The following is a 19,437-nucleotide window of genomic DNA, read 5'->3' as shown; positions in this document are numbered from 1 at the left end:
TTAAATTGTAATATATTTTGTAAAATCATACCTTAGAGCATTCTCCCTCATAAAACGGGAGATGGTCCTGATAGTTCCACCGTCTGATTTGCCCTGGAAGTATCCCGCTTTCTGTCCCCGTGGACGTCTCCACGTAACCATCGGTGTCCACTGAATTGTTCCTCTGGAAAAATATTATATTAAGTCTGGCTTATAAAACTAGTTTATACTAGTTTATGTGATCTTGTTGGAACCGTTTAGCAACTTTTTTTTATTTTTACTTTTGGCAAACAGAGATCTCCTGCTGGGCTAGGTGATCCTGCCCGAGGGGCGGCCGTGCTCCCACAGTCGCAGTTCGGAGCTTGTTATGAAAACTTCGATAGCGTAATTCAGAAACGTGAAGCGCCATCTCTTGACAAGTAGTTGATAGTCGTCACATAGTGTTGCTAAAATAAAAATCGCTAATAGATGTTTGACTCTAAAAATCTTGTAGCATCAATACAAAAACTAACGCTTAAAAATTTTCAGTTACCTAAAAATAAAAAAAAACGTAAAACTTCGCGATATGCGCTTAATACGAAATAACATATCAGTTTAGTTTAATTTATCACATGCAATGAATAAATACGTCATAGCGATAAATATTCAAAATATAGTAATTTCAATATCAATATCAGATAAATATATCCATATTAACTATATCCTAAAGCAAATAAAGATACACATACAGATTGTTATCGTCTATGCCCAAACTATTCTCGCAAAGAGGAGTGGATTATCAGATTAGATTACAAAATACACCGTAATCTCATCACGCTAGTATTCTAAGACATTTTCGTATTTGACCGTTTCGTATTTGAAGGTGGTAGAACCCTTTTGTGGTTCGACTCCGGCGGCACCACCACCACACCTATTTCTGACTCATAACAGCAGTGTTAAGCGCTGCTGTGTTCTGGTTTGAAGGGGGTGGTAAGGGAGATATACTTTTCCGAGGCGTTCCAGCTTAGTTCTCAGGGGTAGCAGCACATCTGTGACCGATCTCAGGTAGATTCCTACCTGGGGTTTATGACAGATGTCCATGGGCGGCAGTAGCCACCAGTATTATAAAAAATCTATGACTTATATAAATCACAAAGGTTATATAAATAATACATAATTCAAGATAATTTGTTGAGTGTTTTTGAAATAACTCTTTTTGATAATCTACTCTTTTGGATCCTTTTGGATAAGGGCCGTGCTAAAAACTCCACACGTGTGCAATTTTAACGTTAATCAACGCTACTAAGTCAAATTCTTAATATCGTTTATCTAAACATAGGTATGTGATAGGTACAGGGACAAAACATATGTCCGATAGTTTTGTGCAATCCATCAATATAGATAACATAGATAATATAAGATAACAATACTTTCGATATTGACCATTACTACATCCTATACTTTAAAGCTATTATTATATCATATAGATTAATAATAGTTTAAAAAAACTAGAAAAATACGCTTTTATTGCTAATAGAACTAAAAACTAGAAAATATTTTTAATGACAAAGAGTTTAAGAGTAAAGAGTTTCAATTCAGAGTAAAAAGCATGGGGTGCTTGATATTTTAATGTCATTCTATTGGCAATTATCTATGAGAGGATAGTTATGAACCGCAGTAAAATGCACCCCACGCGCATTACCAATATTAGCAATAAAGGCGTGGTTTTCTAGTTTTTTAAACTATAATTAATTTTTAATTTTTTAGTCTGTGACAAACTCATAAATTGGGGAATTAATCAATATAATAAGGATAATATTAAACTGTTATTAAATTATTGCATTGTCATCGGTCCTTGATACGTGTACAAAGTTTCAAATTAATTAGAATTTTGGAAGTTGGTGAAAATTATGGTCAAAGACTATATACATACATACATACATACATACATACAAACATACATACATACATAGACACAACCCAAGCTAATAGAAGCGTGTAACTGGTTCTGCTGCTCCTGAACGTTTAAAATTCAAAGTGAGATTGAAGTTTAATCTGAGATCGGTCCATACTCCACACCTACTGGTACACGTCCGTAATGATAATCGCGTTATTATCAAATTACGATAGTTTTACACTGTTATCTTTTCAACTTCTTAAAAAAATGACAATGACTAGTAAGTGACATCATTACTTTTTGATGTTTGATAGAAGAAAAGATAGATTGATTATTAAAAACATACATATGTAGAGACCCTTAACTCTCCCTTTTAAAGGGAATAAGGCAGGGCTTAATTTTTTTGTATTTTTACTATTACTCGTATTACGCAGAAATATATAAGTGTTAAGAATCTGAAATACGAAGGATTCTACCAAATCACTTCTCTCTTCACTCGTAAGTTACTTACCCCATAAAAGAAGCCAAATTTGTCGACGGGTGGGGCTCCACCCGTGAGGCTTGCAGGAAGGAGTCTCGCCCAATCCAATAGTTCGTCGTTGTAACCATCAAACAGCAGTTCTCCTGCCAGCTTGGAGACTGAAAACCGGTGGTTATACATTGCCAGGGCCATTGCTAATGCCTTCTGCGATAAGAACCCTGCATCCCTCAAACGGTAGACTGCTGACTGAAAAGATAAGTCAGAAAATAATGGCGATTACGTGTGTTTATAAATAAAATAAAAATAGTCTGTTTCTATTGATACCATAGATTAGTAAAGATACTTCGCCGCCTTGAAATTGAATGAAGCCGCAAATGGCTTATTATAGTAAGTTCTTTTTTTGAATTATTGACAAATAAAAACATTTTTAGAGAAAATTTACGAATAAATAACTAATACTGCGTAATTTTCATGATAATTAAATAATTTATAATCATAATTTCAAATATTTTAGGGACATTTTAGCACGGAGACGTGGCAAATTTTTTTTACGCAACTGTTTCAATTCTGAAAACTGGGTACATTTTCTTGTTAGGAGTGAGTAATCTTTACTAATCTATGATTGATACATTAAGTTTATAGTGTCCATTACTTATAGGGTTACCAACCGTAGGAAGTAGGCTCTCCCCAAAATCGCTTCATCAGTAGTGTCATATTTACAAATACGAGTATGTCGACGAAGGAAAATAATTCGCCACTAAAATTATAATCCTGCCATGTCACAGAAAAACAGCCTTCCAAAAATTGTTTATCCTAATGTATTTACTATATTTTTACATAAAATACTTTTTTATCAAAAAAGTTACCAACCACTATTACATGTAAATTTATTTATTTTAGTTTGTTTCCTAGACAGACTACTTGGTATCTTAAATTCGCATCGAAACAGTTTAATAGATTACTCTCCAGAACTGTTCAAAATGTAAGAAGAACCGGTTCCCAGCAGTGGGTAATAATGTCCAACAAAAATACATGAATTTTATTTATAGAATTAAAAGTATCCACCATTAGGTATAAAAATTTCAAACTTGTAAATTTTGTTAACGTCATTTTTACTCCACAACTTTTTTGTTTGCAAAGTTCCAGCAGCCATTTTATGAACGTCATGGTTTGAGCTTTACAACTTTTAATTCCGAACTGGGATGAAAGCTGCACTTTCATTCCGTATAAAGCTCCTCCCATCGTTAATTGGGTATAACTCTAACAAGGCTTAGTCTTTAAATGACGAGACTAATAATAGTTACATGTAGGGGTGGAATAGCCATTGTAACACGTAACATGCCCTGAGTTTATGAAAATCATTACAGTTGTATTTTCGAAGGTGGTAGAACCATTTGTGGTTCGACTCCGGCGGCACCACCGCCACACCTATTTCTGCCCAATAACAGCAGCGTTAGGCGCTGCTGTGTTCCGTTTTGAAGGGTGTGGTAAAGGAGACAGACTTTTCCGAGGCGTTCCAGCTTAGTCCTCAAGGGTAGCGGCGCATCTGTGGCTGACCTCAGGTAGGAATATCTAATCCTATCTGGGGTTGATTACAGATGTCCATGGGCGGCAGTAGCCACTTACCATCAGGTGGATTGCATGCTCGTCTGTTACTCCTATATTATAAAATAAAAAAAGTTAGTTTCACCCAGCTATTCATCTTATGGTCATTGTAAACCTCCCAAGTCATTTATGCCCCACTGCTGGTCATTATTTCCTTCTTACTATCAGAATAGCTCAAATTGTTTAGAATTACTTTTTATTATTAATTTGAGTAGCAAACGAGCATGTAGTCCCTGATGATAAGTGGCTGCTGCCGTTTATGGACATCTGAAATCAACTCCAAATAAGATTAGATTCATATCTGAGGTCAGCCGCAAATGCATTCCTACTCCTGAGGACAAAACTGGAATGTCTCAGAAAAGTATGTCTCCCTGACCTCACCCATCAAGGCAAATCACAGCAGCGCTTAACAATGCTGTTATTAGCCAGAAATATGAGTGGCGGTGGTGTCACTGGTGTCGAACCACAAGGGGTTCTTCTATTTTCAGAGTATACTCTTCCTTACTGTTTTCACGATGATTAAATACAGATTTGTTGGTAAAATACTTACAGCAGCAATCACATTAATGATAGTGACGTTGTCCTGCAGTGATCCTTTGCTGGAAGGGTCGAAGTGCCAGCTGCGCTGTGTCCGGTAGCCCATGGAGGCGTTATTAGGATGCCAGGTCACGTTCACGTGGCTACGAGTCTCCCGGAAGCGGTACGGACCTGTGGGGAAGTATGACCATGATATGACTTTGTGGAAATTTGAGAAGAAATGATACGATTCTGAATCACGCTATCGAAATTTTCTAAATATGTCTATCATATGTATACAAACTTCGAACTGATTAACGGAGCCATCCGGTCTACAAGCAGTCTTGTCTGATAAAAGTTTTAATTTTTTAGACAAAAACATTTCAGTAAGTAGACCAATGTTAATAAAGAAATATAATAATATCTAAAAGAAAGATAGTAGATGTAGATGGTAGATGAAGGTGGTAGAACCCTTTGTGGTTCGACTCCGGCGGCACCAGCGCTACACCTATTTTTACCTAATAACGGCAGTGTTAGGCGCCGCTGTGTTCCGGCTTGAAGGGTGTGGTAAGGGAGACAGACTTTTCCGAGGCGTTCCAGCTTAGTGCTCAGGGGTAGCGGCGCATCTGTGGCCGACCTCAGGTGGGAATATCTAATCCTATCTGAAGTTGATTACAGATGTCCGGCAGATGGGCGGCAGTAACCCGTACCATCAGGTGGACTGTATGCTCGTCTGGTACTCCTATATTATATAAAAAAAAAAAACATAAAAAAAGAGATGGTGAAATACGGACATGTTGATGGACCGGTATAAATTAGGGTTGGCGATCTGTGACCAATTCATCGCAGAATCGATCTTTGGGGCCCAAAAATCGATTATTTTCATCGATCTTCAGTAATGGATCGATTCAGTAAATAGATCTTTTAATATAGAAAATCTAAAGTCGATCTTTTCCAATTTTGTTGAATGTGTTTTACGGATACGTTTTTCAGTGCTTGTTTGTCCTGATAACCTTTTTTTTCGCTATCTTCACCCGTCTTTTAGCTGTAAAGATCGATTTTTGGAGAATGGTTTTTTTGGGCCTAGATTTTATTGTGATTCGTTTTTTTTTTTTGAAGAATCGGTATCTCTAGTCTAAATGTTACTTTTTTGCAGTAAGCATCCTAGTACTAGGACGAATGAATTGAAGGGGATTATTTCAGATCAAATCACCTCTTTATTGTGGGGTCTAGATTTCTATAATCCGTAACATACATGCATATGCACTACAAAATTGTGTATCTCTTTAACTATTGTATAAATACTCTGTATATCGTACTACCTTGTAAATTTGCATTATGTATGTTTTTTTTATTTTGTGTACAGAAATAAACGTTATTATTATTATTATTATTATTGTGGAAAACAGGTTTAAACATAAACTTTTAGGTAGTAGCTGTAGTGATAGCCTAGTGATTAAAAACCTCGTCCTCTTGATCAAGGGGTCCGAAGTTCAAATCCCAGGCACGCACCTCTGACATTTCAAAAACTATGCGCGTATTAGAAATTAATTGTCACTTGGTTAAACGGTGATGGAAAACTTCTTGAGGAAACCTGCATACCCGAGAAATGTTAAAAAAAGTTTTCAATGGTATGTGAAGTCTACCAGAGCGCGGTGGACTATGGCCTAATCCTTTTCATTCTGAGAGGAGACCCGTGCCCAGCAGTGGGACAGTAATGGGTTGGTAATGATGATGTACTTTTGGATAATATCCACCCATAGCTAACGTACGAGATAATATATCTATGTATCCGCCATATTTCGGCCTCATGGGCATACATATTTGTTGTAATCAGCATTCAGATTAAAGCAATCACAATACTTAAATTTGATTAAAGTATAAATTATAGATTTATTTGACACCTAGAGACAAACAAAATTATCTATTCGTCAAAGTGAATAGCAATTAAATATACAGGCTGTCACTAAAGTTGAAATATTATAGTCTGATAGAAACTTAAAATTTATTTTGTTTAAAAAAAAAGGTAAAATCTTTTAGATACATAATGTTTTTTTACTTAAAAGAAACTTTACATTTATTTTATACATACTTACCTACATAACGTTTAATAAAAACAATTCATTAAAATAATAATAAATTTATCACATCATACTAGCTTATGGAGTTTAACCATTTAAAAAATGTTAAGTTATGATTTACAACTTTTGAAAACAAATTTTAAAATAACACTCAAAACAATTTTGGTACCTGGCAATCATAAATGTGAGTATACCGAAAAATCTTATTTTGACCATCAACAAATTAGTTACTTCACAAACAGTACACGCTATATACAACAAATAGTTTAATTAAGTTCATATGTCAATAGGTTTGATAACCCCTGTCTATTCATGTTGTTATGGGTCAGGTTGCAGCCTATCATGAATCGCAATGAGAACTTTGCCTTCAAGGTAGTCTGCTGATAAAATATTACATAAACTGACAGGGTGACAAATGCACTGATGGTAAATGATAGTATTAAATTCATGAAAAAATAGAGATGATAATAACATCCGCGATACTTGTTTTATTGTTAATTTCGCGCCATAATCCTAACGCACCATCCTCGCGTCTATGTAAGTTGAAACTAAAACTATTTTGTTTAATTACTATAATAAACTAATATTTTGTTAAATTAGGTACAATTTTTAACTACGTACAATTTTTACAGCAGCAACGCTTCAGTAATCGATTTTAGGAACCTATATAAGTATTCACTCCATCTGAATGTGCTCATGGCTCTAAACGAATCCATATATAACCTGAAACCGATAATTTGATGTGTTGCCACTCCTGAGGACTAAGGTGGTCGTCATAACAAGATGTTGTTACCGTACTCCTCCGAAACGGCTTTACCGATTTTCACCAAATTTTATATGCATATTCAGTAGGTCTGAGAATCGGCTACTATCTATTTTTCATACTCGTAAGTGATAGGGGTTGTTCTCCCTTAACATTTTTTTATTTATATGGCAACACAACATTTACTAATACCTATGTAATCAAGTCAGCTAATACCTATGTAATATAGACTAATATAGATATATATAATATAGATAGAATAGGTATCCATACACCTCTATCAAAATCAAGAACTGCTTCACGTTACAAAATATTTGCAGCAATATCAACTCCCCGGTTGACTCATACATTTTCTAGGTACGACTTTTCAACCATCGCCATCATAAGTAAACTTACCCAGTTGCACCAAGTTGGGTGCCTCCTCGGGGAAATTAGCGGCATTGGTCCAATTGAAGAGGTACACGTCGAAGTAGAGAGGGACGGTGGGCGCCACCCATTCGCGGTAGGAACGGGACGTCGGCGTTAAAGCTATTTGCTGCAACAAAAAGTATTTTATTTAGGCCTTTTATACATCATGCATATACACGGTGAATCTCCATAAAGTGCACATATTGAAACAGGTAAAATTAAACCGCATTTTGTCGACAAAAAAAATAAAAAAAATAATAAAAAATTTTTTTTTTGGGTTTTACGACCTTTTGAAGTTTTTTTTTAAGTAACTTGAACTAAAAGAGTTATCATGTTCAAACAAAAATTACAATGAATGCCAATTATAGACCGTACTAATCCATGAAAAAAAAACAAGAAAGTTTATCTTCCCAGAAAAAAATAGTCATATTAGTGTGAAGAAAGCAATTTTTTAGGTTAAATTTCAGTAATCGTGAATTTCCTCAAAATAATCTAGGCTTTTTATTTTATTTTTATTATTTAATGTAATTCTACGTCGTATTAGCTTTCAAACACTAAAAAAAGCATGCCTCTAACTTAAGTATAAAGTTTCCTACGAGCGCTTAAACAAAGGCAGTTTTTAAGGGTGTTGGTAATAAATAACATTTTTAATACAAACTAGTGTTTTTAATACGCTTTTATTAGCTTCAGACGTATGTATGTTGGTATGTTAGTATGTAACGGAATCTTTGAACATGATTTTAACCCCCTTCAAAACGTCGGATTAACTCGAAATTTGGCATACTTATTAAGGACCGATGACAATTCAATATTTTAAACATTCTGACCCGTTATCCTTACTAGGATAATCAGGATCAGCGATTTTTGTTTTCCTGAGACCCGGAAGGTCTGCGTTAAGACCATTAAAGGAATCTACCAGGCGCGCCGATCACCTAACCTAACCTGACCTGACCTGACCTGACCTGACCTGACCTGACCTGACCTAACCTGACCTGACCTGACCTGACCTGACCTGACCTGACCTGACCTGACCTCAACTTCGACGCGTCCGTTGTTAATAGCATCATGAAGCAGTGTCTCATCATCCTTATTCATTCAGCACTTCAACATCTGCACCTTCCTTTAACAAGATTTCCACTATTTCATTGTTCCCATTTCTTGCTGCCAAATGTAAAGGCATATATGATTTCAGCTCATCGTCATAGTCACAACTTATATTATTAACTCGAGCTGTAAAATTAATTAAACTACTAACAGTTTTAAAATCTCTGCAGGCATCAGCAACACAAAGAGAAGAAATTCTAGATTTATTTTTGATATTAACATCATCATGCTGTAATATTAAATCGATGATTGGACGACGTCCTTTTGAAATGGCTAGATGTAAAGCAGTTGACCGTTTTTCTCTTGAGTATTGCCATCAGCGCCTGTTTTTAAAAGATGCTCTATCATCCTTTTTCCGTGATTACTTTTATCCAAGATAGAGGACCTGGGATATGGTATAAATTATGAAAGAAAGCAGTTAGCATTGGCAATTCGGATGTCATTCAACAACTCCTCTGGGATTTTCACGTTAACAATAAAAATAAAGACCAATGTAAAACACCACTTCATACAGCTGTGTTAAACAATGACCCAATATTCATTTTTGCACTGCTAAACAAAGGTGCTGATGCTGATTCGAAAGATAAACTTGATAATACGCTACGTAATAATCGTTAAAATAATCGCTAAAATAATCACTAAAAAATGAAAAATAAATAATAGTTAAAAAAAACTAAAAAATACGCTTTTATAAAAAACTCGACCAAAAAATGAAAAATAAATAATAGTTTAAAAAAACTAAAACAATACACTTTTTATAGAATCTAACTAAAAAATAGAAAATATTTTTTTTTAAATTTGAATTAAGAATAGTGTAAATAAGATAAAAATATTTTTTATTGTAAAAAAAGCGTGGGGTGCTTTTTAAGATATTATCAAAATGATAATCCTTCTACTCAATATCTATCAATAAAATATTTATAACTATTGACATCATGCACCCCACGCTTTTTTTACAATAAAAAATATTTTTATCTTATTTACACTATTCTTAATTCAAATTTAAAAAAAAATATTTTCTATTTTTTAGTTAGATTCTATAAAAAGTGTATTGTTTTAGTTTTTTTAAACTATTATTTTTTTTTTAATTATTAAAAATTTATTTTATTACTGTTTTATTACTTTAATATCGTCAAAAATAAGAAACTACCATGAATTTACCATTGAAACATATTTTTGATAGTTTCCTTTGTTTATTTTTTGGACATCTAATTATGAGTCGGACTATACCAGTTTTATTAGGGCGCACGTGCGTCGCGTCATGAGTATCTTTTTTGAAACGTTCCTAGCAAACTTTATACTTGAGTTAGGGGCGTGGTTTTTTTAGTGTTTGAAAGCTAATACGACGTAGAATTGCATTAAATAATAATAAAAAAATAAAATGCCTAGATTATTTCGAGGAAATTGATGATTACTGAAAATTTTACCTAAAAAAAGTGCTTTTTTGCACTAGTCTGACATTTTTTTCCTGGGAAGATGATTTTTTTTTGTTTATTTTTTTCATGGATCAGTACGGCCTATCATTGGCAATCATTGTTATTTTGTTTGAACCTGATAACCCTCTTAGTTTAAAAGTTATAGCGATTTATTTACTTCAGGTGCACAATTCCCAAAAAAAAAATTCAAAAGGTCGTAAGACCCAAAAAAAATTTTTTTTATTTTTTTTTATATATTTTTTTGTCGACAAAATGCGGTTTAATTTTACCTGTTTCAATATGTGCACTTTATGGAGATTCACCCTGTATATACTGTAAGTCATAGGGGCGCATACGAAATATCCCTATATTTTAAGAAACGGAAAACTTAATAATTTTTCTTTAAGATAAAAACGTATTCATTGTTTGATTCATTCATTCATTGTTTCATTCAATTGGCCAAATTGGTAGACTTTAGAAACGTGAGAACATTTTTTTTTAACTCTCAGACGTTACGTTCACTCAATCCATTATTCTGTAGACTGTATTATTTCTTCAGTAGACTGAGTAAACGTAACAATAAGTAAGTCCTCAAGTCTTCTTGTCTGTCTCAAATGTTCACAAAAAAGAGAGACAAAACATTAAATGCCATTTTGTCAATTTGGACATTTAATGTTACGTTACTGACACTATAGTTCTGATACAATCCGCTAGGGGCGCTGATTGGAATTTGTATGGGCAAATAAGTAAACAAATACCAAAACAGTCATATTTGTCAAAACGTAAAAACTCATGGTAAGGGTACAGTTGACCAAATACCAATTGTTCCGCAAGTGGTAAGTAGGTTTATGGACGGGCTGTCTGTCCATCAGGTGCCTTCCTATTTGCGGAATGTCCTGAAGGCGTATCTGTCGGACAGACGCGTCAGCTTCCCAGGCCGCTATGGGAGCGTTCGCGGGAGGAGCGTCGTGCGCGGGGTACCGCAGGGTTCGGTACTGGGGCCATTGCTGTGGAATATCGCTTACGACGCGGTGCTGAGAACGGTGCTCCCGGATGGAGTGAGCATCGTCTGCTATGCCGACGACACCCTCGTCCTCACCGAAGGGGAGTGTTTCAGCAGGACGGCTCGGCTAGCAGAGCTCGGGGTGGCACGCGTCGTAGAGAACATCCACAGGTTGGGCCTCCAGATAGCGTCCCATAAAACCGAGGCGATGTGGTTCCACGGCCGCAGGCCGAGTATCGTACCAGCTGAGACCTCAGTGCGTGTCGGTGATACGGACGTCCGGATAGGCAGGTACATGAAGTACCTTGGCCTAACACTGGACGGCCGCTGGCGCTTCAACGAGCACTTTGACCGTCTCGTCCCCCGGATTCATAAGGTAGCGGGTGCTATGCACAGACTGCTGCCAAATCTCGGGGGACCAAGGGAAGAAGTCCGCCGCCTCTACGCGGGTGTGATACGCTCGATCGCCCTCTACGGGGCGCCGGTATGGTCGGACAGGTTGTCTGGCTGCCGGCGTCTTGCGCGGAAACTTAACTCCGCGCAACGTACGATCGCGATCAGAGTCGCCCGGGGATATCGTACCATATCGTACGAGGCGGCGACAGTCCTGGGGCGGTTTCCGCCCCTAGACATTCTGGCGGATATGGATGCTCGGGTCTTTAATAAGATCCGCTTCCTCCGTCAGAGGACTGAACCCTTCACGGAAGAAACGGTCGAAGTGCTTCGGAGGAGAGCCAGGTGGCGCGCTCTGAGGTGCTGGCGAGATCGGCTATTGGAACCGCGTAACATACGCCAACGGGTGGTCGATGCTATCGTACCGAACTTTCGGGCTTGGCTCATTGCCAAAGGTCGTGTCACCTTCAGGTTGACCCAGATACTCACCGGACATGGCTGTTTCGGTGAGTATCTGAACAGGATACAGAGGGAGGAGACTGCCCAGTGCCATCATTGCGGGCACCACGAGGATTCCGCACAGCACACGCTGCAGTACTGCCCAGCGTGGGAGTCTCAGCGGCGGATCCTCGTGTCAAAAGTGGGACCGGACCTGTCTCCAGCCGCCATTGTTGGAGCGATGGTTCAGCGCAGCGAAGCCTGGGAAGGCATGATCACCTTCTGCGACATAGTCATGTCCGCGAAGGAAGACGCCGAGCGAGCTAGGGAGCGCGCTGAACCCGCTCGGAGGAGGAGTCGCCGCGGGCGTAGATAACGTCCACCGGCGCGGTGTCCCTGTAGTTCCGGGACCAGAATAGGGCTACGGTATCCCCTGCCTGTCGTAAGAGGCGACTAAAAGGGGCTTCCGGGGTTGCGGGCGGCAAGAGTGGGAGCTCGAACTGCCCGGCTAGTGACCCCGGGAAGGACGGCGGTATGTGTGGCCGCATACCGTCGTGCCCACCAGACGGTGTGGCGAGCGTCAAGCTCACCTGAGCAGAGCCCGATGGGGCAACGCGCTAAGAGGACTCCGGTTGCGTTCCTTTGGAGATCCCGGAGTTCTCTACGCAGCGCCGAGGACGGCCACCGGGGGGGTTTTAGTGCGGTAAGAATCCCACATAACCCCGTGCCGCTCCCACGGCATAGGGTACCTTTTGAAGGTTTCCCCCTCGTAACCAAAAAAAAAAAAAAAAAAGTGGTAAGTAGGTACCTACTTAACTGAACTTTTATAAGAATTTAATTGACAATTACGTCAAACGGGACCGTTTGTTAATTATCGTTAATTAATGAAGAATTGACGTCAAAAATTTAATCCGCGAGAATTGAACTGCGGCATATAGGATTACACCTATAAAGAGTATTAATACCTACGTCTAATTAGAACACAAGTTATTTGTAAATACTTTACCTAATTAAAAAATGGGTATTTAGACCTTTGAGTATTTATTTTTGCTTATTTTTTATACCATTTTGTACATAATTTACTTCTTTAAGTTTTTTTCACGAATGTTTTACCAAAATAATTCCTATCGTCAATTCATTATTATCCCACTGGGGCACAGGTCTCCTCTCTGATGGATTAGGCCATAGTCCACATGCTGGTGACTTGACGAATTGACTTTTTATACCTTTACTTAAAAACTTTTATAAGAATTGACAGACATGTATGTTTCTCAGGATGTCTAATAACATACAGTAATATTAAATTCTAATTAACACATAACTTTGAAAATCAGAGAAGGCCTGGATTCGAATGAAATTCTAACATGTTATCCCCGTCTGGGTAGTCGAATTTCAAAAAAAGCCTAGAGCTATCGGTACAACATCAAAGCATGTTCAAATCAAATCATTTATCTTTTTTTAAAATAGGTTCTTTACTGAACAATTTTTAAATATCAACATGTAGTTACATCTACCGCCACTTCACAAGATGTTTCCTTATGGAGAAGGTTTTCTTATTGTTTTATCAAGGTTCCGTTTTACCCTTTGTGTACGGAACCCTACAAACTAAATGTACAGTGACTAACAGATAAACAGTTCCAACTCGGAGTCTATTCAATTACACAGTCCACGCGAATGATTGAAAATCCCGCGTATTTGACCAGCTGTTCGGTTCAATTATTGGTTATTGATGGCTTATCCCGTTTTGATTGGAACCCATTGTCAGCCAAGGTTGAATTGATGCGCGATAAATAACTAAGTCCCAAGTTCGTTTGATTGTACCAATGTGAATACTCTTCTCATTCTGAGAGGAGATCCGTGCCCAGCAGAGGGACAGTAATGGGTTGATGATGATGGATGATGATGACGTTTGGCACGTCCTTTAGTCCAAATGGCTCGACGGAGTTCAATGTATGAGGTGTCGTTGAATTCATCGAAAATGTTGGTGTTACATAAAATTCCCTGTTTTTATCCTTTTAAGCAGTCGGACTATTATTTCTATGATAATTATTTGGCCTATAAGATTGAAATAGCAATCGATGCAGTCCAGCTGGTTGTAAGTAGTCATTGTCGCCTATGTGTAAACAACTCAATGTAGGATAAGGGTTATTCATGAAGGCAGGTGTGTTGCTATTTCTGAGGACTAAGGTGCAAGGCCTCTGATAAGTATGTCTATCTTTCTACACCCTTTTAAGGGAAGAATAGGTATTGATTTGATTTGATACCTTCGGTGTTAATCTAGAATTAGTTTTTCTTAACCAGTAAACTACATATTAATATAAATTATCTTAAAATATTTATAAAACTGCACCACATACCTAAGAGTCCAACATTTTGTCATTGAATTTTTATCACTTGTGAAAATACTTGACCGTTGATCATAGTCAATGTCAATTTTGAGATCCGTATTAATGCGGCAAATGGATATCCGATATTATCTTCATCAGATATTATCTATATCTATAAGATTTGTAAAAAACACAAAAATATACTTTTAAACTTGTATACTTTTTCGACCTACAAAAGCCACCCCGGAATCGAGTGAGCGTTTCCGGATTATGTGGGATTTTTACGATTGAAAGCCTTAGTGGCCATCCTCAGCGTTACGTAGAGGACTCCAGGATCTCCACCGGAAAGCAACCTGATAACAGTAGTGTTAAGCGCTCCTGTGTGTTGAAAGGGTGTGGTAACGGAGACATACTTTTCCGAGCGTTCCAGCTTAGTCGTGGGGTTGATTACAGATGTCCATGGGCGGCAGTAGAAATGAGTACTACGATCAGGTGGACTGCATGTTCGTCCCCTACCCCTATATTATAAAAAGAAACCGGAGAGAGCTTTACGCTCATCCCCTACATTTTACGGGTGCCACACATCCCTGTTCCCCGTCCTGTCTGTCCGTCTGTGGGTTGTCCTGTTTCCCGGGGATGCTAGCTGGGCGACTCGACTTTCGAGCTTTAACTTTCGCGGCAATCCCGGGAGCCCCCTTCTTATCGCCTCTTACGATAGCCAGACTTATTTACTTTACACATCAGTGTAAGGACATTATTTCAATATTAATTTATTTTATGCATTACCAAAAAAGAAAGACTCAATGCAAATATTGAAACATGCTTAATCGTGGATAAGTTGTTACCCGTATGTTCTTGAAAAAATAAACTCCTGAAAATTTACGGTCCGATGGGGTAACTCGTATTATTCGATGTTTTCAAAAACGGGTGTGGTTTCCTATCACAAATTTTTTGACTTATTTTTTTTGTGAATTCGCTGCAACCTTATTATTTATATAATTTCGGAAACTATAAACAACTATCATAACATACAAATGACTGTTAAATTAATTATTACAAGATAACCTTTTACAATGAAATCGGTAAATAGCACCTATGCAGTGATATCTTTTGCAATAAAGATATCAGACTGCATAATATTTGATACATTTTAGTGCTTATTTATAAAAACATAATGTTAAGCTTTTAATTGAATATCTATCCTCTATGAATAAATTACATTTATAATTTATTTATTAATTAAAGCGCAAAGGTGGCAATTTTTTTTTTACATTTTGTTTTTGTGAATGCAATTAAAAATATGTTTAATGTATCTATAATATAAATTAATTACCATTTGCTTTAACGACGAAGCAAATATCGCGATGAAACCTGCGCACCTGGCAAATCGTGAAAATATCTCGTTTATCATAGCATTTAAAAAATATATATATAAAACATGAATTATGCCAACTCTATAATAATGATGTATTAATAAACAAATGGAAAACTTAGGGGCAAAATTATAGAAAACACTCGAACATATCTGAGGGCTAAGCTGGGACGCCTCGGGAGGGGTAAGCCTCGGAAAATCACTTATGTCCCCTTACCACACCCGTTATGCCTGAAGACAGCAGCGCTTAACATTATATTATGAGGTAGAAATAGGTGTGGCGGTGGCGCCGCAGGAGTCGAAACCGCAAAGGGTTCTACCACCTCCAAACACATCTAATTAGTGAGTTAAAATTAATCAATTAATGTTAATAATTTAATAATTTATGGAAACCCTGAAATAACATCATTTACGATACAAAGGTTTAACAAAATCCCGTGAAGCCGTAGACATACTAGACACTGTTTTCAATAACACATGTTGGCGTAATTAAATTTGTCGCCGCCGAAATTTATTAGTTATAATCTATCAAAATAATGAATATTACACGAGTAGGTATATGTATTAGGGAAAACGGAACGTTATCAAAATATTGTTAGCTAGTGGATAGTTATTGTTTTAATAAATTTTAAATTTTAATCTATAAAATAATTTTCATCCGTAGCAAGAATTTTTAGAAAATAATGTAAATTAAATTCAAATTCAAATTCAAATGTATTTATTTGCAAGAACATGGGTAAGACATAAAATAACAGTAAAAAGTATATAAGTTCGCCAAGTTCCACCTGTCAAGGCATGCAAATTTAGAAGTTGTAATTAGAAATAAATTCGAATATATTATTTTTATAATTATGTCACTGGCTGTATGGATTATACGATTGTAAGCATTAGCCATAGATTAGTAGATATACTTCGCCGCCTTGAAATTGAATGAAGCCACAAACGGCTTATTAGTATGTCCTTTTTTTGAATTCTTGACAAATAAAAACATTTTTAGAGAAAATTTACGAATAAATAACCAATATTGCGTAATTTTCATAATAAATAAATAATTATTTCAAATATTTTAGGGACATTTTAGCACGGAGACGTGGCAAAACTTGCTTACGCAACTATTTCAGTTTTCAAAACTGGGTACATTTTCTTGTTGAGTAATCTTTACTAATCTATGGCATTAGCATAAAAAAAAAGAAAAAGGACGCGCTTGGCGCGAGATTTGTATTTTATGCCCCGTCCATACGCTTGGTGTATGCCACAAACACAAACAAAGTTCCAAACATCGACCACAATCATCAAACACAAACAGTCATCCTCACGCTTAACAAACGTGTTAGTATTTTGTGGAACAGCAAATATGGCGGACAACGAGCTTTTGGCAGCTGTCACTTTCGGTTTGACTTTTTTTTTAAACTTAAACAAAATGAACTCAAAATAAGAAGGCGATGGTGGATGATAAAAATTCACAAAAATCGTACAAGGTTAGTAATATTTACAAGTTTATTTATATTAAAAGGTTAGTAATATTTACGTAACATACATAATCGTACAAGGTTTACCGTACTGAACGTTTAACAAACGTATGAAAACACCGCGAACAGGCTTTGATCTGTGAAGAAAAATCGACACCGACCCCGAACAGTGGTGAACACAAACAAGAACAGGCAAACACATACAAACACCCATCCACATGTACGTGTTTGCTGTTTGTTGTTAGCTGTTTACCATTGTTTGCCAAGCGTAAGGACGGGGCTTTACCATTTTACGCGGGAATAATAAAAGTTGTAAATTGGACCAATAAAATAGTTTATGTTATTAATATATATAAATGAATGTTTGTCTTTATGTCTTTTATAGGATCGTAAACTGTGCATTTGATCATGTGGTTTGACCAATTTTCGGCAAATGGCGAATTCCAATGATGGTACACATTTTCAGTTATATGTATCTATGTCATGTTATTTTTTAAACGCGGGCGAAGTCGCAGGCTCTATTAGTGATATTATAAATACTACTTTGTTCTTATAATAGAGGTGACGCTGACAGTTTTGTAAAATATATAGCTGCCTTAATAAAACTAATATTATTATAGTATTCTTCTAGCAACTAAACGAATAAATATAGTAAATAAATAAAGGTACTATTTCACAATAATATGAAATAAACCAGAAGAATTCAAATGCCGTCATCTTTGCAATATGTCATCAAATGTAATATGTTGCAACAATTCGCACGATCATGCATACAAATTATGTTTTTATCCTAATTTTAGAAAAATAGCTTATCTAATACGAAAAATTGAGCAGTGCAAGCACATATTATATATGTATGAAGGTTCTAAAGGTGGTAGAACCCTTTGTGGTTCGACTGCGGCGGCACCACCACCACACCTATTTCTACCTAATAGCAGCAGTGTTATGCGCTGCTGTGCTCTGGTTTGAAGGGTGTGGTAAGGGAGACAGACTTTTCCGAGGCGTTCTAGCTTGGTCCTTAGGGGTAGCGGCGCCCCGGCCAGCAACCCCGGGAAGGACGGCGGTATGTGTGGTCGCATACCGTCGTGTACAACAGACGGTGCGGCGAGCGGCATGCTCACCTGGACGGAGCCCGACGGGGCAACGCGCTAAGAGGACTCCGGTTGCGTTCCTCTGGAGATCCCGGAGTCCTTTACGCAGCGCCGAGGACGGCCACCGGGGGGGTTTTAGTGCGGTAAGAATCCCACATAACTCTGTGTCGCTCCCACGGCACCGGGTACCTTTCGAAGGTTTCCTCCTCGAAAACAAAAAAAAAAAAAAAAAAAAAAAAAAAGGGGTAGCGGCGCATCTGTGGCCGACCTCAGGTAGGAATATCTAATCCTATCTGGGGTTGATTACAGATGTCCATGGGCGGCAGTAGCCACTTAACATCAGGTTGACTGCATGCTCGTCGGCTACTCCTATATTATAAAAAAAATGTAAAGTGCAAGTTATTATTAGAAATACTCGTATATACATTCGTATCCACTTTCTTTAAAGCTGATTATTTTATATGAAGAATGGCGTGAAGCAAAGGTTTTGTTTTAAATAACTTACATATAACTTAGGATATCATTATTCGAGTTTTTAATCTTTACCTGCTTAACAAAATCAGTTGTAGAAAGTAGTACATTACCATATACTTATATCAAATTAGAATATGCGTTACTGGCGTCCAAAAGAAATTGCTCAAAAAATGTTTATCCTGTTAACAGCCACGTTACTGAATAAAACTCAGTGTTACCATATCTACTGTTTTAACAGTAAGTGGTTCTTTTTGTATGCTGTTTTCTATTCTTGCTCCCTTTTCTACCGTTTTACGTCTACGTTACGTTTACGTTACCGTCATTAATTATTTGTCATACAAGTAGTTGCTCGTATGAAATAACCTTTTTTTTTTGTTTACGAGGGGGAAACCTTCAAAAGGTACCCGACGACGTGGGAGCGACGCTGGGTTATGTGGGACTTTTACCGCACTAAAAACCCCCCGGTAGCCGTCCTCAGCGCTTGGTGAAGAACTCCGGGATCTCCGATGGAACACAACCGGAGTCCTCCGAGCGCGATGCCCCTATCGGGCTCTGCCCTTGGGGGTGCAATTTACGCTCCTCCCGCACACCTGGTGTTTACGACGGTATGCGGCCACACACACCGCCGTCCTTCCCGGGATT

The 19,437-nt window shown here is 37.4% G+C and overlaps 1 protein-coding gene across 1 annotated transcript in view; it reads right to left on the bottom strand.

Annotated features, from left to right (window-relative positions):
- The window catches only part of LOC140749604 (protein peste-like), a 65,815-nt gene that overhangs the window by 16,872 nt on the left and 29,506 nt on the right, over positions 1-19,437 (bottom strand). The window contains exons 3-6 of the mRNA XM_073082709.1: positions 7,698-7,836; positions 4,492-4,649; positions 2,367-2,582; positions 32-163 (exon numbers count right to left, since the gene is read on the bottom strand). Coding sequence (XP_072938810.1) covers positions 32-163; positions 2,367-2,582; positions 4,492-4,649; positions 7,698-7,836 — 645 coding nt within the window. The remainder of the gene's footprint in view (positions 1-31; positions 164-2,366; positions 2,583-4,491; positions 4,650-7,697; positions 7,837-19,437) is intronic.

Source organism: Epargyreus clarus, unplaced genomic scaffold, assembly GCF_041222505.1.
Source record: "Epargyreus clarus isolate Ecla_fem2 unplaced genomic scaffold, WU_Ecla_fem_2.2 ptg000018l, whole genome shotgun sequence".
Lineage (NCBI taxonomy): Eukaryota > Metazoa > Arthropoda > Insecta > Lepidoptera > Hesperiidae > Epargyreus > Epargyreus clarus.
Note: the sequence above shows the minus strand (reverse complement) of the source record. Positions and strands in the feature narration are given on the sequence as shown.